The 24,750-nt window shown below is 46.0% G+C and overlaps 1 protein-coding gene across 2 annotated transcripts in view; it reads right to left on the reverse strand.

Annotated features, from left to right (window-relative positions):
- PIK3AP1 (phosphoinositide-3-kinase adaptor protein 1) overlaps nucleotides 1–24,750 on the reverse strand; it is a 119,718-nt gene that overhangs the window by 36,811 nt on the left and 58,157 nt on the right. For both annotated transcript variants that reach the window (XM_043597123.1, XM_043597122.1), the window contains 6 exons: nucleotides 22,623–22,759; nucleotides 19,783–19,927; nucleotides 17,682–17,824; nucleotides 17,167–17,299; nucleotides 15,037–15,233; nucleotides 12,233–12,422 (listed from right to left, as the gene is read on the reverse strand). In XM_043597123.1, coding sequence (XP_043453058.1) covers nucleotides 12,233–12,422; nucleotides 15,037–15,233; nucleotides 17,167–17,299; nucleotides 17,682–17,824; nucleotides 19,783–19,927; nucleotides 22,623–22,759 — 945 coding nt within the window. The remainder of the gene's footprint in view (nucleotides 1–12,232; nucleotides 12,423–15,036; nucleotides 15,234–17,166; nucleotides 17,300–17,681; nucleotides 17,825–19,782; nucleotides 19,928–22,622; nucleotides 22,760–24,750) is intronic.

A 24,750-nucleotide genomic window follows, 5' to 3' on the forward strand; every position in this document is an offset into this window, starting at 1 on the left:
ACCTGGCTGAAGTCGGACGCTTAACCGACTGCGCCACCCAGGCGCCCCTGAAAAGTTTTTAAAAAAAAAAAAAAGGAGAAGGAGATGGAAGAGGGGAAAAGATTTGAAAAGCAGAGGAGGAAATGCAATGGGAAAATTACAGAAGCACAACCCCCAGGAATGACCTACACTGACCCTTCCCTGTCCCCCAATGCCACCAAATCACCTTCCAGTGACACCTGTGAGCCATACACATTGGGTATTATGACCAACGTGGGGTTAAATGAGCCACCAATGACAAACATATCTTTTTACTTTGTAATCACGTCTTGACCAGATCTGCTAAATATCAGTCCTGTGGTTTCTTAGTAGAGTTATTTCTCCTCCTTGAGCTGTCCTAGCATCAAAATGCGTAAGTCCCAATTTTGATTCTCCTATTCCTGGCTGGAGGACTACAACACCCACGGGTCTGACACCAGACAGACTTCTTAGATCCACCTGATCGTTCAGGCTCACAAGATGACCATGGTCATCTATGCAGGATGGATGGTCTGTTCAGGAGAATGTAGGACACAGGCCAGGAGGACACTGCCAGGTGGCATCCTTCCTCAAGAGCAGTCTTTGTGCCAGTCCAGTAGCTCATGTGCAAGGAGACAAGACCCAGGTCAGGCAGGTGGAGGGCCCCCCCGCGGAGTGAAAAGCCTCATGGCCCACAGGAGCGGTATGTCTCGTGGCAACCCCTAAGGCATCCTTCCAGGGGTCCCCATGAGCATGTCAGAGTCACTGCTCTCAGGGAAGCCCAGAGTGTGCTGCCCCTTTCGGGTACTTATAGTCCACATATAGCTCCTCCCAGTTCCAGATCCAATTTACCAACCAATTAGGGGTCATTTTTATCATAGGCATATGTTGCCTAGAAACATAGTTGACATTTGACTCTTATCAGGTTACCAGGGTAACAGCTGGGAAGTCAACCGAAGGTCAAATTCTCTAGCAGAAGGGGAAATGATAGCTGTTACATTAACTTCACTCACAATTATCTTGGGTCAAGTTGTTTGAATCCTCTCAGCTTCTCTTTACTTGTCTGTAACATGGTGATGGTAGCAGGATGTATCTCATAGGTTTGCCATGAGTATTAAATAAGAAGCTGGCCAACTGCTTAGCAGAGTGCCTAGCTCAGAGAAAGTGCTAAATAATGCTAATTGCTATTACTATTAGTATTACTGTTACTAGGACTGTCATTACTGTGGTCTTTATTATTAAATTCTATATCCAGGCTAATGTCCTAAGCAGAGACCAGTTTTTTAAAAAGAACTCAATTTAGGGGTGCCTGGGTGGCTCAGTCGGTTAAGCATCCGACTTTGGCTCAGGTCATGATCTCATGGTTTATGAATTCGAGCCCCGCGTTGGGCTCTGAGCTGACAGCTCAGAGCCTGGAGCCTGCTTCGGATTCTGTGTCTCCCTCTCTCTCTCCCCTTCCCCCTCACACTCTGTCTCTCTCTCCTTCAAAAATAAATAAACATCAAAAAAAATTAAAAAGAACTCAATTTAATTGAGGGGACATTCAGGGGACAATCGTAAGTCAGAGAAAGGCTGCCACTGAAGCCAGGCAAGCAACAGAGGCGAGGACACCAGTCACTGAGCGACCAGTGCAGGTGGACATCATGGTCGAAGGTGGCAGTTACCTGCGTGGACTTTGGTATCCTGGAGAACTGGGTTCAAGCCCTGGCTCTGACTCTGACTGGCTCTATGTCCTTGGGAAAGCCACCTGATATCACTAAGCTTGTATATCTCCATTTATAAAGTGGAGATAAATAAGAAAACTGTAGGGGCCAATGGAGACAATGCTTATAAAATGTTTAGCAATAGTGCCCAGCACTAATATTAATGGATACTATTATTATATTGAAGCAACCTAGATAGTGTATTCATATTTTATTGTGCTGTAAAAAATTATCCCAAACTTAGTGGCTAAAAACAACATAAATTTATTGCCTTATAGTTCTGTAGTTTGAAAATCTGAAAAGAGTCTCACTGGGCTAAAAATTTTGAGAGGACCGCCTTCTTTTCCAGGAGCTCTAGGGGAGGATCTGTCTCTTTGCCCTTTCCAAATTCTAGATGCTACGTGCATTCCTTGGCACTAAGCTCTCTTCCTCTATATATGAGGCCAGCAATGTCAGGCAGTGAACTTAGCTGAATTGAGTCCTTCTCATGGAGCCATCTCTGGTCTGTTTTCTGATTCTTTCTTCTACTTTTTTTTAAAAAAAATGTTTAATGTTTATTTATTTCTGAGAGAGAGAGAGACACATACACAGAGTGTGAGCAGGGGAGGGGCAAAGAGAGACAGGGAGACACAGAATCCGAAGCAGGCTCCAGCCTCTGAGCTGTCAGCACAGAGCCCAATGCGGGGCTTGAACTCACGGGCCATGAGATCATGACCTGAGCTGAAGTCGGATGCTTAACCGACTGAGCCACCCAGGTGCTCCTCTTTCTTCTACTTTTAAGGATCCACCCCAATAATCCAGGACATTAGCAACCTTAATTCCATCTACAACTTTCATTCTCCTTTGCCAGATCGTGTAGCCCATTCACAGATTTAGGGGCTCTATTCTGCCTCCTACAGATGGAAGCAAGCATCAGCACAGTCAGCCTGTCACAAACTTCCTCCCCATACTGGGCTGACAGGGGCAGTAAGGCTCAGGGATCAGGGCCCACGCAAGCAAGTCCATCGTGTCCACACTGGACCCAGCAGCCCTGGCGTGATGGAGGCATTACACACTACCGTAAGTGAAGTTACCCAAAAATGACTTTCTTTCCATTTATATTTGAAGCAAAATGATTCTTTTTATATGTAATTGAGCATATATGGTTTTCAATTAGACCAAGAACAGCAAATATATACATCGCCCCCCGTGTCCCTATTCTGTACTCAAGGCAAACATCACTAGTTAGTCATAGCATTCTTTGTGGTCTCAGAATCCTCAACATAGCCCCCTCAGGCACTCAGTACCAACTAACTGACACTGGCATATGAAATGATTTTTCAAACACTATTTGCCCTATCTGTATTAGGCAGTAAGTCTTAGTAGTAACGATTACTACCTTCCTAATGATTAAAAAAAAAAGTGTCCAATTGTTTGGAGTTCATAAGTAAAAAGATCCTCTCAGACTCTAAATTTCCCAACCCCATGGGTGCATACAACTCAGGTATACAGTGAGCACCACATGAGTGGCTGAAACACATAGAAAATTCTGGAGGTGAAGTCAGTGTGCTTGCAGACAAAGGACATTTTGTAAAGAAAAGCAGAACAACAAATCCCTGCATTCCTGGATGCTCAGTGTTTGTACTTCAGATTCTAAGCACTTAACCTTCACCACGTGTCAGTTAAAAATAAACTAAAAAGCCCTGAAACCTGCGGGTCTAAGGAGAAAGTGCAAAGTGCTTTCATTTCAGCAGAGACAAAAAAGAAAAAAACATAAAACGAGGAGACTCAGGGACCACAGTCCTCAGGGAAGAGCCAGCTGTAGAGTTACACTGTACTTCATTTAGGGAATCAATCAGAAAGAACCCATTCCTTGGAAGAAAGAAGCTTGAACAGATGAGACAAAGCCTAGGCAGGCACTTAATTAAGGAATGAGTCAAGGAAAATAATGAATTTTCAAAGAAGCCCATACGATACTCCTCAGGGGACATAAATCTAGATCGCTTAGCTGCAGTGGAAACTCTATCCAGATTATGTGTTGTTAATTTAATATAAAACCTAATCTGAGAATCTAATACAGTAAAATGTCAGATACTAAGAGGCTATTCTTCTGGAAAGGCTCTCAAACCCTGAAAGCGGTCCAAAAGTAATTTTTTTTTTCTCCAGCAAGTATTCTTATAGCCAAAACAGACCCTTAGAGCAAGGAGCAGCGTGGTAAAGCATCTGATGACCTGAAGCCCGGTGTGCTCCGTATGCACTCAGGTGGGATCAAGTGCTTTCATTGGCCATGTCTGTAGGGGGGTCCAATCTCCCCATACCCTAATGGAGAAGTGATGGAAAGGAGGGAGACACACACACACACACACACACACACACACACACACACACACACACAGACTGAGAGAGAGACAGAGAAAAGGGAAATGGCAATCTGAAATTACAGCAGCTAAGGAGAGGCAGGCAATGAAACGAAGGGGCTGGGGCACCCGGGTGGCTTGGTCGGTTGAGCATCCGACTCTTGATTTCAGCTCAGGTCATGATCTCACGGCTCAGGAGTTCGAGCCCTGCACCGGCTCTGCGCTGGTGGCGTGGAGTCTGCTTGGGATTCTCTCTCTCCTTCTCTCTCTCTATCCCTCCCCCACTCGTTCTTTCTCTCTCAAAATAGATAAATAAACATTAAAGAAAAGAAAACGAAGGGGCTAAGGATGCAAGGGTTAGGCAGCAACAAGTCTCACGGATTTCTTATGCAGACAAGGGCCTCTTTGCAGCACTCCTGGCCAGCACACAGACCCTCTGCAGGGCAGGAATCAGTCTACGAGATGAGTTCACAGTGGGATGCGGTGGGTACCACACGCCCTCCTCCCCTCATTCTCCACATCCACAGCTGCCCTCTTGGGGCACCGTGTCCTTTTCCTCCATGGCACTGTCACGGTTTTGTCGTTATATATTTAGTTATGTGGCATTTTTATTTAATATTCAGCTCTCTTGCTAGAAGGAGGGCTCTGGGAGGCAGAGATCATGCCGTCTTGTTTATTGACTCTCTGCCACCTGACACGGTGACTTAATCACATGAGAGGTTTGATTAATATTATTGAATGAAGGAATGTGTGAATGGGCAAATTAATGAGGCATAAACACATGAATATGAACACGAAGGTATCTGGGCTTTGTGAAGGAATCTGGGCATTTTCCACGCTGAGAAAAGAGAAGGGCGATCCTGGCAGCAGGAACCGCATGAGCTAATGTAGAGGAGACATGAAAAGAAAGGCAGATCCGAGTGCCGGAGGAGTCACTACTGCCGGAGACGTCCGCGCTCGGGGACGTCTAATAGGTGTGTCGCTAGCACCTATCAGGAAAGGTCTTTGCACTGGAATGTCAACCACTCCACCCCACCAAATCCAGGATGACTTTCTATTTTCTGGTACTCTCAAATTCAAGAAATAGTTGAGCACCTATTGTGCACATCATTATGGATGACACATGCTTCCTAAACTGAGGTAGGAGCAGGTCACCAGAGAAGCATATACACAAACCAGGGTGCAGAACGATGTGGTTGCAGTGGCCCCAGGAGAGTGTGAACCACGGCTATACAGGTCCAGAGGGGAGCAAGGTCACTGCTGGTGGTGGGGATTTTTATCTTCTTTGCTTTTAAAAGTCTCAATCCACATGCTTTCACTAAGTGCCTACATCCCCAACACAGTTCCTGTACATCTGGAGGAACCAAAAGCCACAGAAGTCAGGAAGTGCCTTGAGCCTCCCTTTGCCCCACTGGGTCACTTTCAGCCCTCGACAGCACAGCACCAGCCCTGCCCAGAATGAGCTTCTTGCTGGTAAGGCCCCATGACTTACCCTAGCCCCACTGCCCACAAGGCATTCCTTGGCTCCCAGCCAGTCTTTCCTAGATGGATTAACAGGAGGATGGCAGTCTCAGTAAAGTCAGGAAGGAAGACTCCTGAGAGAAAAAGGTGCAGGGAGGAGAGGCAGCATGTTCCAGAAGCAAATTGGTAACTTAACAGCTTTGCTTACAAATGGTCCTTCAGCTGGGCTCAGAGCTTCCCTGGCTGGGCTGCAAGGCCCCGGCTCGGAGGGGACCCAGATCACAGACAGGGTCACAGATGGAGGTGACCTGTACAAACATGCCAGCTAGCAAGGAGGTTGCTAAGGGAAGGCAGCAAGTTAGCTGGGGTTGAGTCCGCTCTGCACCATACACAAATTTGAGCCACAGAGCCGGGCAGAGGGAGCAGAGGCACGAGAGAAGAGTGTAACACAGGAGTCACCTGAAGCAGAACAGCTTTCTAGAAGGGATTACAGACTCATATGAGTTTATAGTTTCCACTCTCAAGATATTTGCCTTTCTCTTTTGGCTCTTTTCTCCTAATAGAAGACGAGTCTCTGAGATTTTTCTTTTTAACATGTATTTTTTTCTAATTTTTAAATTAAAAACATTTTTTTAAATGTTTATTTTTGAGAGAGAGAGCGAGCAGGGGAGGGGCAGAGACAGAGGAAGACAGAGGATCCAAAGCAGGCTCTGCGCTGACAGCAGAAAGCCCAATGCGGGGCTTGAATTCACAAACTGTGAGATCATGACCTGAGCTGAAGTTGGATGCTTAACCACTGACTGAGCCACCAAGGGGTCTGAGCCTCTGAGACTTTTAAGCAGAGTTAAATCCACAAGCAGATCATGTTGGAAACAAATGGACAAGGCCTCTCAGGAATGGCTCCCAAAGCTTTAGAACCCAGAGTCTCAGGGAGGTGACCAGTCCCTGGGAGAGGCTTTCCATATGAAATGTATTACCTAAGTCAGAGCAACACTAGGACTACAGTGTCATTCTCTGAAGGCAAGGACAGCGGCAAAAGAACTGAGAAAAAGATTGGGTGATAGAGAAAACACCCAAGAGAGATGTGCCTTCATTTCTATTTAGTGTTTGCATAAGCTTACCCTTAATAGAAATATTCATTTCTTATATGGTAAAGTTAGGAAACTGATGGTTTAATTCTGTCTCGAACAAAAAATTCTCAGGAGTATTGGGAGCAAAGTTGAATATCTGATATCAAAGGCATGCAGTTACCACCTGGTGGCAGCATAGCTAAACTAAAGACCATGAGAGTGAGGGGTGTGAGTGTGTGTGTGAGCGCGCGTGTACACCCAGGCAATTCCAGGGAAGGAGAGTCAGGAGTGGAATCATAAAATCTCAGGGTCAGAAGCCAACATCACTCCCCTGCCCCACTTCATTCAACACGGAGAGTCTCCCTCACAAACTTCCTACTTAGTGGTTGTGGGTTCCTTTTGGAGAAGGGGACCTCATTACTATCTCTTTTCCAAAACTCAAGTCAGAAAGAGGCAGATTTGTCCCAACACCGTTGATGACCTCCAAAGAAAGCCTTCACTCCATACTGCTTGTCCTGTGACTGAATGAACACAGCCCACAGTCCTTAATACATTCACTTTCAGCTTCTAGGGTTGAGTGGTAACAAAGGTGGGGCACTGATAAACTCGGCTACTTAGACATTTAGAAACAGCTCCATGTCCCTTCTGTCTCAGTGTCCCTTCTGGGGCTGGCAAATGCAGATCCTAGAAGAAGGGCAGGCCAGGAGAGTCCTCTATCCCAGTTGGGGGGCAGACAGACTTGTCACCGGGAATGTACTGACCCAGAGTCCTGACCACGGGACTTAATCCTGATCCACGGGATTTAAGTAGGCTACTAAATCTCGGAGCCTCAGTTTTCTCCCCTGTGAAATGGAGGTAATTCTATCCACCAAGCCCAAGGACGATGGGACGAAATAACAGATGAGATAAAAGCAGTCTGTTTGCCTGAAAGGGCTGTCGGATGGTACACCTTATCACTGTGCTGGGTGCTACTGCAAATACGCATGTTAGATTTATGTTTGTCCTGCTTGTTTATGAACTAAACCGCTTTCTCTCCTAGCAAGTCACTGGTAATAAATGAATGGTTTCTTCCCAGTGCGGCTCCTTGTCGGCCAGCAGGTAAGTGGTCCTTCTCAAAATTAAACCACAAAGACAGAAACACAAACCAAATCGTGTCTAGAATCAGAAAATTCAGAGCTTATGTGATCTGGCAAATGAAAAATACAGTGGGTTTCCTTTCCCCACCCACAAAGCAGCCAAATTCTACAGCCAGCCTATTGTATTAGTGGCCTCCTTCTAGCTCCAGGGCAACCAGAATCCCCCTGACCCATGTAACTTTACAAGTGGCCAAGGGCCACAAAGCAGACTAGCCCCAGAGCACTCCGCTGCCTTGGGCAGTGCTGGAGAGGTTCACTGTTCCTGCTGTGGCTGCCTTTAGCATCCCCTGCAGCTTTCTGCTGGTGTGAGATTTCTTGTGTTGGAGCATCCAGGGGGATAACAGGTGTTAAGGCTCTCTGTCAACACTAAACTGCTAGTTAAGTGGGGGACTCGTTAACTGTTCAATTGCCCCGTAACAAGGACACAGGCAGACATGATATACACAATCTCTGGCTTCCCAAGTAGGTATTGGTTTTCCTCCAAATGTTCTGTGTGACTGGGTCTCTGTTCCATACTGGAAAGGACTGTGTGTTGGCCCCTCTTGTCTCCCCAACACCCAGAAGAAGAGGCAAGTAGCTAAAACATGTTCCAGTAGATGTTCCAGAAATTCTTGTGGTGGCCATGGAGAGACGGATGTACATGTGCAGAGGGTACCAGAGGCTGTTTGGTGAGCTGACATTGGGGCAATGGCTGTAGCTGCTAGATGGCTTCTTTAGAAGAAACTAGGACTAAAATTTATGGCATTAGATGGAAAATTCAGACAGAAAATAAAGACTACGATCCTAGAGACAGACTTGAGCTCAAATGTGAGTTCTATCACTTATGAGCTGTGAGACTTTGGGAAAGTTGCTTAACCTCTCTGAGCTCAGTTTTCTCATTTGTAAAGTGCAAGTTAATCAAAACATCCTTATGCGGCTTTAAGGATTCAGTGAGATAGAGGATGTGGATGTGGGGGTGATGCCTTCTCTCCTCGCCCCTCTGCTGGGTCATGGCTCATTTGGCAAGAGCTTCTATCAGCACTTCCAGGCCTCCCAGTTAGGCGTAGGAAGGGAGCTTCTACCGAGCTTTCCCTCATTCTTGCTGCACCCCACAAGGGGCAGCCATTCTAACTACCAAGCACCTAGTAACGACTGGACCACAGCTTCCAGGTGCTGGGGGTGACTTGTCAAAGGCCCTGCTGGCATCAGGGTCTGCCTCTGGCCACCGACCTGCCCACATCCCCTACTCTAAGGCACCTTCTTGGCACCCACTTTTCTGTTCATGGGTGGGAAACTCAGGGTCACTTCCCTGTGTGCCGAGAGCTTCTCTGTCTTCTTCTCAGACTAAAGGTTGGCAATACTCGATCTAGCCCATTCCAGAAGCCCTCTATCAATAAAGCTGATACACTGATAGGAATTTGTTCTGCCTTTCTTTCTTTCTTTTTTTAAGTTTATTTATTTTGAGAGAGATAAAAACAAAAAAACAAAAAAAAAGTGTGTGTGCATGGAAGCAGGGGAGGGGCAGAGAGAGAGGGGGAGAGAGAGAATCCCAAGCAGGTTCTGCAGAACCCAACATGGAACTTGACCCACACACCATGAGATCATGACCTGGGCCAAAATCAAGAGTCGGTCACTTAACCAACTGAGCCACCCAGGTGCTCTTTGCCTTTCTTGACTCTATTAAATAGACCAGAGGGAAGGAAGGTAAGCTTTAGGCAGTGTTTCAGAGTGCTTAGCCTTTGATAGCAAATGGTAGTAACATATTAAGAAAGCTCATTGAGGGCCCCTTGCATGTTGTCCTGCTTCAATACTGCTTTGAAGTCCAGGGCTGGGGCGCCTGGGTGGCTCAGTTGGTTGAGTGTCCGACTTTAACTCATCAGTCCATGAATTCAAGTCCCATGTCAGGCCCTGTGCTGACAGCTCGGAGCCTGGAGCCTGCTTCGAATTCTGTGTCTCCCTTTCTCTCTCTCTCTGCCCCTCCCCCGCTCATGCTCTGTCTCTCTCATCCTCAAAAATGAATAAATGTGAAAAAAAAAATACTGCTTTGAAGTCCAACATTATTTAGATCAGTGAGTCTCAAGGGCAGCAACACTGCCCTCTAGGGGAGGTTTGGAAAATCTAAGAGGGGGTTTTAGGTTGTCGTCATGATGCAGGGACACTATATTAATGCCCCTTATCCTCAGAGATACCTTCCAAGAAGCAGATACCTGAAACCACAGATAGTACCAAACCCTGTGTGTGTGTGTGTGTGTGTGTGTGTGTGTGTGTGTGTGTGTATACACAGTATACTTTCCCTACATACACACATACCTATAATAAAGTTCAACTTATCAATTATAGTAAGAGATTAACAACTATAACTAGTAATAAAAGAGAACAATTGTAACAATATAGCATAATAAAAGTTAGGTGAACATGGTTTCTCTCTCCCTCAAAATATTTTATGGAACGAACCCTTCTGGCGATGACAGCAGATGATAAAACACTACTTGATAAGATAAATGACGTACACACTGACGTAGCATTAGGCTACCATCTACCTTCTGAGCCTATGTCAGAAGGAGGATCATCTGCTTCTGGGCCACAGCTGCTCATGGGAAACTGGGGAAAGTGAAATAAGTGAAATATCAGATAAGGGGGGACTACTGTACTGGAATTTAGCAGAAGGGAGAAAGACGTAGACACCCTGCAGTGTACAGGGCTGTCATGGGCAATGGAGTGATTTGTGCCCCTCATGACTTCTAAATATTTCACTAGACACACATATAGGTTAAAAAAAAACCTGCTTATGACATGTATTTACACATATATGTGCATTTGTACATATCTATATATTTATGTGTGTATATTTCTCAATTTAATATCAGCAGGTACAAAGAAAAATATAGACAAGTATCCCAAGCTATTAGGAGTGCTTGGGGTAGAGTCATATGGACTTTTAATAACTCAGTTATACATCTTTATTTTGTTTCAAATTTTATAAGAATGTATTACCGTTGTTACTGGGAAAAAAAAATTAAGGTAACCAAAAACTAGGCAAAATTTGGTAAGCAACTTACAGGAAAAATCCTGTCCTAAAGATATTTTAGAAATAAGCTTATTATATATTAATCCATTAAAGTTGGGTTAACAAAAAAAATCTGCTTATAATTTTCTGAGCCTGGAAACTAACCCCATATCGGGCTCTGTGCTGACAGCTCAGAGCCTGGAGCCTGCTCTGGATTCTGTGTGTGTGTGTGTGTGTGTGTGTGTGTGTCTCTCTCTCTCTCTCTGACCCTCCCCTGCTCGTGTGTGTGTGTGTGTCTCTCTCTCTCTCAAAAAATAAAATAAAATGTTAAAAAAAAAGTAAAAAAAAATAAATACAACTTGTATTTCTGCATGGTTTTGATATGTACTGAATTTTCCAGGAATTCAATTACTATGAAAATGGAAAGGAGAGTGTGAAAAATCATTTACCACTTAGGAAAATCCATTGCTGCCAGTATCCAAGTCTCCAATACAACAGACACGTATCGGTCGGTCAGCATGTGAGGCCATGACATTGGTAGTGATTCTGAGTGTAGATGCCTGCATCTATTTCATTATGTCCTCATGTGCAGGCATACTGAGCTGTTCCTTTCCTTTTACTTCTCTTTTATATTTCATTTAGGGCATATATTTGATTTCTAAATTTTCAGGGGCGTCTGGGTGGCGCAGTCGGTTAAGCGTCCGACTTCAGCCAGGTCACGATCTCGCAGTCCGTGGGTTCGAGCCCCGCGTCGGGCTCTGGGCTGATGGCTCAGAGCCTGGAGCCTGTTTCCGATTCTGTGTCTCCCTCTCTCTCTGCCCCTCCCCCGTTCATGCTCTGTCTCTCTCTGTCCCAAAAATAAATAAACGTTGAAAAAAAAATTTAATAAAAAAAAATAAATTTTCATATGTAATGGGGCGCCTGAGGGGCTCAGTCAGTTAAGCATCCGACTGTTGGTTTCAGCTCAGGTCACGATCTCATGGTTTGTGGAATCGAGCCCCATGTCGAGCTCTGCACGGACTCTGCAGAGCCTGTTTGGGATTTTCTCTCTCCCTCTCTCTCTGCCCCTCACTCATGCAGGCACATGTGCTTGCTCCCTAAATAAATAAATAAATAAACTAAAAAATTTTCTTTTAATTTTCATATGTAGGCAGATTATATTGTATATGAGTGGCATGTCAAGGTACTAAAGGGAAGCATTATGAAATGTTATAAGAAGGGCCCGTTGGGACTGATAGGGTTTGAGAGCCACTGATTGAGCCTCTCAGATCACAAGACGATGCCCCCATCAATTCTGACCTCCAGGCACTTGCCTACACTTTTCAGTCGCTCAGCAGTCACAGCGGAGGAAGTCTGGAGAAGGACTGTGCTTGTCACAGCACATGATGACAAGATCTAACTTGTGTAAAACAGGATCTTCATCTCTCTGGGGCAGAGTGGGGGTAGGCGAGGGACTTCCCTCCACCCCCACCACCACACACCAGAGCGAAGAAAGCCGTGTGTCAGCAGAAGGATGGAAGCAGAACTGGGCTGTGCTACTTACAGAGGTCTTCGGTGGCAGCTGGGACAAAGGCAGCCATGGACTCATATAGCTCCTCGTCACAGCCGGGGTTGAGGGAGCACTTCATGAGCAGGTCTGTGGACAGGTGAGCCATGGACTCATACACGGCGTCAGCCTCCTCCCCTTGCATCAGTTCCTCTTTAATGTGACTCTTCAGCATGTCCACAGTTTCCTGAAAGAGAAGACGGGAGTCACGGGAACCCTGAGACGGCCTGGCCCTCTGGGGACAGTTAGGCCCTCAGGGGCTCGTGACAGGCAGAGTAAAGGTGCACATGGGTCAGGGCTCAGCTGTGTGTCTGTCTGTATTTCCCACCAGCCTGAAAGCTCGTGGAGGCCAGGCTCCAAGCCTTCTTCTGTTTGTTTTATATTTTTTGTTTTAATCTTTCTATCTTCTCCCAACACGAAGCAGAGTCATGCACACAAGAGACTGTCATTAAGCATCCGATGAGATGCATGTATCCACAGGATACAAATTAAAGACTTTCTCGTGAGCACCTATTACGGGTCAGGTACGATGCTGGGTGTTTGCCTATACATACCGTCATGCCATCCCTTCCACAACGGCTTGAGAAACTTGTAATATTCCCTAGTTCAAAGATGAGAAAAACACAGCTCAGAAAAACCTAGTGCCTTACTCAGGGCTGTGCAATCCTACCTTCTGACCTTTCTACTACACCCTGGTTTCTACTTAGGGAAACAAGTGACACCCAAGGGTGTCACCCTTGCTGACCAGCCAGATGGAAATCCAAATGGGCTAAGCAGGGCTGCAGCTAAGATGTCCTTGAGCTAGCGTGCAGTCAGACGTCCCTCAGACGCTCGGGGCCTCGTCCCTGTCCCTTCTAGCAGGCTGCTCTGAGGTACCTCCCTTGGTTTTCTACCCTGTGTGCCTGAGACAAGAGGTGGTCTTGGATGAAGTGCCCTGCAGTCGGACAGGCGGCCCTCGTCATTCTGCCTGTAGATGGTGGTGAAGCCGGAAAACTGGCTTCCCTGAAACCTCCACACAACTTTCCTGGTAAGAAACTTTGATGTTTCACAATCCTATTTCAGCACCAACCCGCAAAAATCCTCGTTTTCATCATCACTACCCCAAGAGAGCTAATCTGCTATTGACACAACGTGTTCGTTTCCTGATGAGACCTGAGGAGTAGCCCAGGTGACAGTTGGGAAGTGGTAGAGACTCAAGTTCTGGCATTTGGTTTTGATGTGGTGGAAAGAGGAAACAGGACAGTTCTTAGAGGTCATAAACAACACGCGGAGGCAAACTCTTGGTAGCAATGCTGAAGATGCATCGGCTGAAGGTGATTTTTGGTCGGAGAGCTAAGATTGGAGAAATGTGAATCAGATGAATTTCAGTGCGAACTGAAAAGGCATCTCGAAACTTCCCTGTTACACAGACTAGAATAACAAGCCCCGGAATTAGCATCAAACTAGGTTTGCATCCCATCTCCACCCTTACTAGAGTGTGACCCTCGCACAATTACTCTGCCTTGCTAAGCCCTTCTCCTCATTTATTAAAGAGAGATAACAATACTGCCAACTTCAAAGGATTGTGGTGATGATTAAATGAAACACTGCCTTTTGCCAATCAAATAAATTCAATAAACAGTAGTTATGACTATGAACACAGTATGTCCCCAATAAAAACTGTTGGCATGGAAATGAAACCCTGCATTTGATACATTTGTGACTTCAAAGGAAAGCCAAGTAAACACCTTTTAGCCTTATTTCTGTAGACCGTGCCCCAAATGGGCACTCATGCTATTCCACTCATTCAACGTACTTAATCACTCCCAAACTGTGGAGAGCCCCCATACATGCCTCAGTGAGTCACTGACCTGAAAACTGTCAAATACTGAGCACAGAATTAAGTTTCTGGGGAGGTGTAGGCTCACCTCTGTATGGAGATAGAGAGTAAGACTAGATTGTCTTTGTTGTTCCTTTGGGGGTCACAGCCCCTTGAGAGAGGCTGAGAGTCCCAGCTGTGACTCATGAAGATGAAGGAAAATCAGAAAAGGGTCCAGTCAGGAAAGGTAGGGGCCTCCAAGACAAGAGAAGCAATATTGGGGCATGGAATAAGGCCCAGGCATGGATGAGATTACACTCAAAGAAGGACCCAGAAGTCAGTGATCAAGGAGGACCTGGGGGTCTAAAACCAGATGAGCAAATAAACGGGGCCTCTGTCTCTTAGACACACAGAGGCTCAGAAAGAGAGACAGGCCATTGGCATAAGGTGGGTCCTCACAGGTGGCCTCCCCAAAGCATCAATTGCAGAGCTTTGTTGTGGTCTCTGCTAAGGAAGAAACCAATCCTAACAGTTCACAGTGGGACCTGACAGTGGGACAGGCAGCTGGGAGCATCCCATCAAAGTGCCTTGGAGGTGGAAGAAGAGGGATCAGCATCAACCTCTAGCAGATTCACTCTCTGAATGTCTCTGTAAATTCTTTGAGGGTAGACCTCAGTGCTTTACATACATTATTTCCTTTTATCCTGAAAACAACCCTATGAGTAGGACTGGTGTTACCTTCCTTCTGCATCTTAGGACACTAAAAGAGAGAGTATACATGATCTGTCCATGTCATCCACTGTGGCTGACAAGTGTTGGCACAGGAATGTGGACTCAGGTCCATATGACTCCAGGGCTCAGTTCCACACACACTGGCCCCGCCAGAGAAGAGGCACATGAGCCCCTGCTAGAGATGAAATCCAACCATGTCTCGAGTGCAAAGGCAGCCCTTGGACCACACAGTCCATTTCCATTCCTGGGGCCTCCCCCGCCTTGACCTTACCACATACTCATCGATGAACTGCCGCAGGTCTCTGAAGCCATGTTTCTCAGCAATGGTGTTGGGGTAGTGGCCATGCTTGTTTGCCACACTGTATGCCTGTAGGGCTCCTGGGCAGGTGAGCAACAAGGCAGTGAGGTTCTTCAGTCCATACTTCGCAGCAAAATGCAACAAGGTGGGCAGCTCCTCGTCCCTCTGATCTGAATAATTGTTAAGGAAAACAATGGACAAATGAAAATGAAGGCAGAGGCACCCTTATTCATAGACACAAAGCTGGCAAGCCTACCATGGCATCCAGCAGGCACTCAATCAATAGTTCTCGGCTGACTGACCTAACATCTGGCAGCTTCCTTTGAGGTACCACTGAAGATTATATGCCCTCAGATGACAGAAGAAACATGTTAATTAATTTGCAAATCTAACAGTTAATATCCTACCTTTTTTCTCTAAAAGGATCAAAGAATCCTGAAAAATAATACTAATTCAAAATATGCTGATCTTCTAAAGGCTTAAGCAGCAGCCACAAAGTACAACGGGAATCAGGTTTTGACCTTCTCTGCAAATTTCATAGCACTTTAACACAATTTCTTCGTGCTGATTAAAAAAGAGAAGTCCATCTTCTTAGCTCTTACTCCAAATTTCATAAAGTATGCCAAGTAATCCTAGGTATGTTAATTAGCCTTTCCATGGCCCTTAGTTTTGAATGAGGAGATATTCCCAAACTATCTCAAAAGGGCTGAGAGGATTAATAAGATGGTATTCAGTGAGTTCTTTGTTTAGGACAGGTTTTGAATGTTGGTATTAATACACCTGAACTGCAGGATGTCCATTAACCCTCTGATTCATGGGAAACAAAGTATTCCTGTAGGTCACTGGATCCCCATGACCCCCTCCACCTACTAATATCTGGATGCAGCAAGTTAAACTCTACCAAGAAAATAGACAGTTTGTGTTGTGGAGTTGGGGACCAATCTTTCTTTTGTTTGTTTTCATAAAAATTGATTTTTTTTTTCTCAATGTTTATTTCTTTTTGAAAGACGGAGAGACACACAGTGTGAGCAGGGGCAGGGGAGGGGGCAGAGAGAGAGGGACACACAGAATCTGAAGTGGACTCCAGGCCCCGTGGTATCAGCACAGAGCCCAATGCAGGGCTTGAACTCACGAACTGTGAGATCAAGACCTGAGCCAAAGTCAGACACTCAACCAACTGAGCCACCCAGGCACCCCATAAAAATTGATTTCTAAACCCAATAGTGATAGATAGATAGATAGATAGATAGATAGATAGATAGATAGACAGATAGATAGAAAGAAGGGTCGGACACAGGTAGAGGGTAACTGGGTTCTACTGGGCCACGTGATGGAAGAGTGGTGTCCACAGAAGCACCCTAACAGGCACCCTGTCCAGCTGGCCAGTGACCATCGCCACACAAGCAGTTCATGTCACACGTGCACACAAGACTGTTCCTCCCTCACTGAACAAATGTTTTGAGCCTTTAATTAGCCACCCAGGCACTGCCTCTGCCCTCACTGAGCTGACAGCCTAGCAGAGAAGACAGACACAGCTGAGGAGAACTAGCACAGAGGACAGCTGACATGCCAGGGGAGCCCCTGGCACCTAGATGGAACACCCTGCCAAAGGTTCGGGAAGGTCTTCCTGAGGAAGTGCTACCTAAGCCGCTGCAGGGGGGTGAACAGAGGGCCACCAGGTGAACGGTAACCAATGAGGAGAGGAAGAAACTGTATTCCCATAAGGTGAGTTGGCAAGAGGCAGGGCAGAATTTTCATTAGGTGAAAGAAGCTCATACTTTCCGTAGAGCAGAGCCAAGGGATAGAGTGGAGAGAGATAAGGGCAGAAATGCAGCAGGAACCCCTTGGGAAGTGCTTGCAAACATGTTAAGGAGTTTGAACTTGATCTGAAGGCCAATGGGACCACAAAGGGTTTTTAGCAAGGGGTGGAGGTAGGCAGATTGACAATTTGGAAGACCAGCTAGCCAGTGAAGGAATCATCCCCCAAGGATGAGCTGCAGGGAAGGAACCAGCGAGATTTGAGCACAGGCTGACTGGATGCTGAAACCAACAGAGTGGAGTCAACCCAAGGGTGGTTTCCTGAGGTTTGACCTTTTGACTTACTTGCCATCATATCTTCTTCTTCCAGTTGGTTAATTCCAAAGAGGTGCAGTCCACTCGCAGGGATATTGTTCTTCAGGGACTCAGTTAGCAGTTTATCAAGGGTCTCTGTGTTGTAGGGCACAATTTTAAAGGCCTGAACACAAAAGGGAAGAAGGTCAGACTTTAACCCCAGCTATCTCCCATCCAGCAGGTTAGAAACTGAAGAACCATGAGCAGAAACTACACACCCAGGGGTGCCTGGGTGGCTCAGTCAGTTAAGCATCTGACTTCAGCTCAGGTCATGATCTCGCAATTTGTGAGTTCGAGCCCCACGTCGGGCTCTGTGCTGACAGCTGAGAACTTGGGAGTTTGCTTTGAATTTTGTGTGTGTGTGTCTCTCTGCCCCTCCCCTGCTCATGCGTGCTCTCACTCTCTCTCTCAAAAATAACTAAAAACATTTTTTTAAAAAATTTTAATTAAAAAATGAAAAGGAACTACGTGCCCAGAAAACTCAGGTTTCCTTTCAACATCCTTACCTGACACATGAACTCCACAGGATTTGCAGCATTGGACAATAAATTCCCAATTTCTTCCATGTCAGTATAGTAGCTGATAACAGTTTCACACACCACTAACTCCCCGGAATAGATCTTTAGAGAAACATTCCCAGATGAAAGGTCTAAACAGAAGAAGAAGAAAAAAAAAAAACAAAAACAAAACACCACCATGAACGCACCCAGGAAGAACAAGTTTCCAGGGAAAAGTGTTCATGGATTCACCTTAATGGTAAAGAAATTAACTGGGGGCTGGAAGAAAGATTTTGGAGGTAAGGTTGAGGACAGAGAAGTGAGGGGAAGGGGAGAAGTAGGAAGTGAGCAGACCAGTACTTGGGAGGCCTCTGAGTCAAAGGAATTGTCCTCACTGGGTCTGCAATTGAGTTTTTGGAAGATTTTCATCTGTTTTGTTCACTACACTAGGCCCAGTACCATGATAAACAGGAAGAGGAGCTGAGTTTAAAGCACTTTATACAAAGGTCAGTGGTTGGCACAAGGTGGGATAGATCCTGGCAGGTGGAATTCTGCCTCCATGACACTGGTCCAGGAGAATTGATTCACTCGCTCTGTTGCTGTCATTACTACGTGCTCTCTCTCTTCGGCACCACAGGAAGGGGTTTTGAGGAGGAAAGAAAAAATTAAAAATACACCAACCACAAAGATTCGATTCACAAAAGAGGAAATGCAACAAGTACAGAACATGGAAAAATATTCAGCCTCTTTAATAATCAAAGAAATGCAAATTAAAACAATGGGCTACTCTTTAAAAAGACATCAAATTAGCAAAGATATTTTAAATGATAATGTCTAGTGCTGGTGATGATATAGCAAACTTGATAGAAGTAATATTTCAGAAGGCAATTAAACCTTATTTCCAGGATCCTTAAAAATGCCCATCATTTCAAGGGATTCCATCTTGAGGAAAAAATCCTAAATGCATGCATGAAGATGCTCAATATATCATAACTTAAAAGAATAAGAAGACAATAAGAAATCAGAAATTATGTAAATACAGAACACAATGAGGAAATGGAAAATTGAAAGATGACACTTCTATTCAATGGAGTATTATGCAGCTGTAAACAATATGGATTATAAGATATAGGTCCAACACAAGGAACTGGCTTTAAAAACTATGATACATCTGTACAATGGATTACCTCGTAACCATTAAGCATCATGTTGCAAAAGAATATTTATTAACATGGGAAATACTCAAAGGTATTTTCCAGGTAATGAAAGTGGCCGATGAGACTATACAAAGCTATGTACACAGGGGTGCCTGGGTGGCTCAGTCAGTTAAATATCCGACTTCAGCTCGGGTCATGATCTCACAGCCTGTGAGTTCGAGCCCCGCGTCAGGCTCTGTGCTGACAGCTCAGAGCCTGGAGCCTGCTTTGGATTCTGTGTCTCCCTCTCTCTCTGCTCCTCTCCTGCTCATGCTCTGTCTTTCTCTGTCTCAAAAATAATAAATAAAAACATTAAAAATAAATAAATAAAAAAACAAAGCTATGTACACAGATTCAGAAAAATATAGAAATCACTGATTTCCTTTGAGGTGGGCATATAGGCAATTTTCTATTTACTTTCCTTTATGGTGGTTGTATTCCTCAATTTTTTGGTACTGAGCTCACATTACTTTTGTAACAGAAAAAGTATGTTATAAAATGGTAAGTTACAAAGTCCATGTAACAGCACAGGGTAAAAGAATGCTAAGAGAATAAATATAAGATTATATAAAGAAAAACAGAATATTGAAAACAACTGTTGTTAAAACTTGTGAACAAAGGCCAAGAGACAGTATAGTAGTCTGATGACTTTTTTCTACTTTCCTCTAGTTTAAAAAATTTTTAATATGTTTACTTCATGAGGATAAAAATTTTAATATATCTATTTTTTCCCCATCACACATGTACATTTCTGCAACTTCCTTTTCCTTTAAATAGAACATGACAACCAAATCCAAATGTTGGCTGTCACTCTTCTCAATTGCTGAATAAAGACAGGACAAGTAAAAGAAAGTAAGAGTGGGCCTCTTCCTGAACAGGATGCCTAATTTCCGGAGGTAGATGGGGCTACTTACTGGGGGCCTTCACGGAAATGGTGTACTCATTCTCCAGCTTGGCTTCCACCCTTAATGAGGGAGAATCCTCAGGAGAAAATTCCGCTTCTGTGGTCACCCTCTCATCCAGCTTACATCTCATGATGACGTAGACAGTGGTTTCCGCCTGCAACAGGAGACCAGTCAGTGTCCCCTCTCCCTCCTGGGTACCCTATTAGGGTGCTGGGCAGAGGGTCTCCTGGCTCCCTGATCCCCAGCTCTATCTAGAGAGGCTGTCCCAGAGCGGGGTGGGGTCTGGAGTCTAGCACTGGGCACAACTGCTGTGGGTCTCAAAAAGACAAGTTACAAAGACTGAGAGTGAACATTTATAAGCCTTTACAGCAATTTGATGGAGTAATTTTATGTCTGTTGAACTTAATGTAATAATTTAAAAACCTGGGGCTTGTATTTCATACATACTTTTATTTCATTTTTACAGCATTTCTTTTTATTGTGTTTTATAAAAGCATTAGCCCGTGGCAGAATCAGAAAATTTAAAAAGCAAAATAAAAAGGATCTTCACAGATAGTTTAAGAAGCACTATTCTGAGAGTAGGCTGGCTACTCAAAGTGAAGCCATCAGACTCACAGCACTGGAAATCATTAGAAATGCAGAATCTCAGGCCCTTCCTGGATCCACTGAACCATCAAAATCCGAATTTTACCAAGACACCCGGGGTGACTCACATGCACCTCACAATGTGAGAGGCAACAGCCAGAAGAAGCCCTCTTGGCTTCTGCTCTTTATGCTGTTCTTGAATGGGAAAAATGCCTTATTGGAGGACTGATTTTCCTAAGGCATGGAGCAACCTATGAATAGCTATTTTACCTTGCTTTAAGATCTCTTGCTGGGCCAGCCACATACGATTGTCTTGTTTTACTGTGCTAGTTAAGTGGGTAATGGGCCTCTCAAAACTTGAACTGGTAAGGATAGACCCTCCAAAGAGAAGCGGAGAAAGAAGAGATTTCCAGTCATTGCTAATCCCCAAGTGTTCATCCTAAGATTCTATTATAAAGTCCTTTGGGGCACCTGGGTGGCTCAGTAGGTTAAGTGTCCAACTTTGGCTCAGGTCATGATCTCACGGTTTGTGGGTTTGAGCCCTCAACCGTTGGTTGAGCTCTGAGCTGACTGCTCAGAGCCTGAAGCCTGCTTCCGATTCTGTCTCCCTCTCTCTCTGTCCCTCCCCCTCTCACATTCTGTCTCTCTCTCTCTCGAAATGGACAATAAAATAAAATAAAAATAAAATAAAATAAAATAAAATAAAATAAAATCCTCATAGTAGCCCTTCATGATGAAGGCCACTATTTCACAACAGGTGAAGAAGAGGCATGGTTCTGGTTTCTGGAGGCTGTTGAGGCTGAATGTGGATGTGTTTGTGGTTGACCTGGCTCTGGCTGCAGCCAAGGCCCTGTCCCACCTGCTCCTTCTCCCAGGCAACATGGGGAGTCAGAGAGAATGAGTGTGTTCTTCTCTGTTGACAGTCAGGACCCAACCCCAGTCCAGCCACCCCAGGATCCAGAGACCAAGGACAGGCCACAAGGAGAATCCTGGAAGCCAGGATGGAAGAAGGAACAAAAGTCTGGAGAATCAGGGAGGCATGTCAAGGGTACCATTCTTCAGTTCCGAATGCCTTCACCCACAAGTGCCCACTAGCCTGGTCTCGGGAAAAGACCACAGGTCTCAGGACGAGAAGAGTGCGGGGAAGACAGGCGGGCATATGGACAGCCTAGATGCTGGAATGCCCACCAAGAGCTGGCCAACAAGGAGGAAGCATGAAGTGGGCTGAGAATGAAGAAAAGTGAACGGTGGGAAGAGTGGACTGGGGGATACATGCCCCATCTAACGGGCTGCTAGGCCCAGCCACTCACCTCAGGCCTGGTATTACCAGATTCTGATTCAAAGGAAGCTGGGAACAGATTCTCATGCCTAATTGCTAAAACACTGTGCAATCTAAAACAAACATGTCTATGAGCTCAATCTCACCCAAAGCAGCGGTTTGCAATCTCCATGGAGGGAGTCCTTGCTCAACACCTCGTGGCCTCAGGCTGCACGGAAAACCACTCACTGGTGCAAGGAAGCTAGTACTTCCCACTGCCAAGGCTCACACACCCTCTTGTCTCTAGGAGACCATGCTGGCAAACTTAGCAAAGGGCTTGTATCCACAGGGAAGTATTTTACTGCCCTGAACTAATTATCACATATTTTCCATAAGGAAATAAAAAACTACCAACAGGATGGTAGGATTCAAAGGACAATGGACTATCAATTGTGCCATCACATTCAAGTCACCTGTTAACATATGTCCCACCCTGAAAACGTGAGTCACATTATGCTTTGGCATTTATCTTATCCCTTTAGCAATCAGCCTTGGCAAGTTTCAGCCAGCAAGCTTCAAGGGACTCATGTGGGGCACAGCAGTGGTCGGTTGATGGAGAAGCAAGCTCGCAAAATGCCCCCCATCTCCCTCCTCCCAGCACTACCCTGGCAGGAATAGACCCAGGCCTCTACCTCCAGGGCTGGCATAAGTGTCCGGTAATGCTCATGTGTGCCACACGCTCTGTGTTTTTGATCTAGGAACTCACAATCTTAGATCGATGGCACATACACTCCTGAGCTCACCTCTGTTGGACTTAAAGGAGTGAGTTGTGCTCAAGGCCCAGGTCCTGGGGTTCTCAGGGCAGCTCATCTACAGAGGAATCCCAAGGGAAGGCTGGGATTACACTGAGGTGCAACAGGAAAACCCCACTCCTTTCACTATGACAACTGCATCCACTGAAAAGGCCATGTTCTGACACTGATCCACCAGCCCCAGGAGCGCCTACCCCACAGCGAATGCGGTCCGGCTGCACCACCATCAGGTTCCCAGGAGAAGTCTGCGGCGGTAGGCTCTGCTGCTTCAAGTAGGAAGGCCCCTTCTCGTCTTCAGCCTCTGTGTCAGTGACTGAGTCACAGCCAGAATCTATGGAACAAAGGACACTGCTGAATGGGAACACAAGGAAGGAGAACTATTGGGCACGTTCCACCCCCTGAAAGCCCCGAACGTTACCAAATAGGAAATGGCTCTGAACGTCAAATAAATATAAGCTGAAGGGAGTGACTCAGGAAATCATGAAAGAGGACCTAATGAGGAAAAGCCAATGACCTGGTAGGCCACAAGGGTAGGGTGACAGCAAGAGGAAGGACAGCAAGAGGTAGACTGCTGAGAAGAAGGCCAAAAAGTCTGAGACAGGCTGCTGCCCAAGGCTGGCAAGTCTAGTCTCAACCTGTGGGCTTCTGGAAGCTTTGCCTCCAGACTTCCTGCACTGCTGGCTTTAGTGGCTGTGAGGAAAGGAGAACCCTTCTCCTCAGGTGGGGTCAAGCATCAGCTGTCCATTTAAAGGCCATCTTTTGAATATCAAGTAAAAACTGTGCTGTCCAGGAAGCCACTATTCCTCAGGGTTACGACGAGCTGATGTGCCCACTCTGGAGTAACAGTGACAAGCATTCATTTTCAACAAATCTCCGGTCAGTGTAACCGGGTTCCAGATCGGTGCCACAGCCAACACCTCTACTGTGCACAGGCTCAGGCAGGTGAGGAGGGGTGTCCTGGTGTGCGGGGCATGGCACAGAGTGAGATGATGCTGAGATGGTGTAAGTAGAACCTACCAGAGCTCTAAGGCAGGGGCTCTTAACCAGAATCCATCAATTGATAGGCTGTGTGCAAGATTTTTATTCCGGGGGGGGGGGGGGGGGGGGGCATGCACGCGCACGCGTGCGCACAGGCCTATACTCTCTGGAGATAGTCCAAAGCTTCTGTAAGATCCCAAAGAAGGACAAAATGGTTAAGAATGGTTAAGAGGAGAAGGAAGGCTCATCCAGCCCCTTTCTTGGGCCATCTCTTCTTCACTCCTAAATCACTTACAGAGCAGCTGAACATGTCAGGCACTGACAGGACATGAAGATGAATAAGATATCGATCCTGCCTGTGGAGAACCCACAGTCTAAAAGGGCAGGTACAGTGAGAGGTAAGGGTTATTTTGGCTGACTCCTGCAGGCTGACCTCCCAGGGAAGGAGGTGGCCTCCTGCAGAGCTCATGGCAATCAGTCCTAGTAGAATGCTGGGCTGGTACATCAGGCCACTGATATGTCCCACAGAAAGCTCTACCCACGGGCTTGCACGCTAGACCTCAGGTCATACAGGGGAAGAGGCTGTGCTCCCATGACCGTGAAGGCTGAGATGGGGGAGCTGGGTTAGGGGACTAGGCACCGTGACGTCCTACTGCTGCTAACTGTGGGGCAACGACCTCCAGGACCCGCTCAGGCTGGGCAAAGGACTGAGGTTTCCCAGATAGGCAGCTTAAAAACCCCACAGCCTTGGCCAGCGGTCTCATCCTAGAGCGTAACATCTGTGCTGACAGATGTCTATGCACGGCCCCAGACTGTGACAGACAGTGAGGCAGATTCCTGCTGCTCTTCCCCTCTCTGTGATTTCTCTCAAGACTCACTATTCCACAAGGTCTGCCAGAGGCGGCCAGATCTCTGACCTTGCTTGCACAACAGGAATCCAAGCAGAATTGAGTGCTGACAGACGAGGCAAAGGACTCTGGGTGTTTTAAGCGGGGTGGGGGGGTGATACTATTTTTCACTAGCCATCAGAGCCAACAATCTTCTGTATCTCTCCTGTCCTTGCCAATCCTACTGACCCCCTTCTCAGTGCTAATTATCCCCCTCCAAGGCTAACTGAAGTAATGTCCCTGCCTCCCTTCTCTCCAAGACCCATTAACTGAGGCTGCCATTTTCTCCACTGGATCTGCCCTTCCTGATAGCCTTCTGTCCTTGATCGGTTACTTCTAGAACAGCCAGGACCCATTCCCATGGACAGAGTTGTACATGGCACCCAAGCAATTCTCAGCCACCAAGGGACCTTGTGAAGGAAAGAGCCAAAAAGATCAGTGATGATTAATATTCTTC

Source organism: Prionailurus bengalensis, chromosome D2 (assembly GCF_016509475.1).
Source record: "Prionailurus bengalensis isolate Pbe53 chromosome D2, Fcat_Pben_1.1_paternal_pri, whole genome shotgun sequence".
NCBI lineage: Eukaryota > Metazoa > Chordata > Mammalia > Carnivora > Felidae > Prionailurus > Prionailurus bengalensis.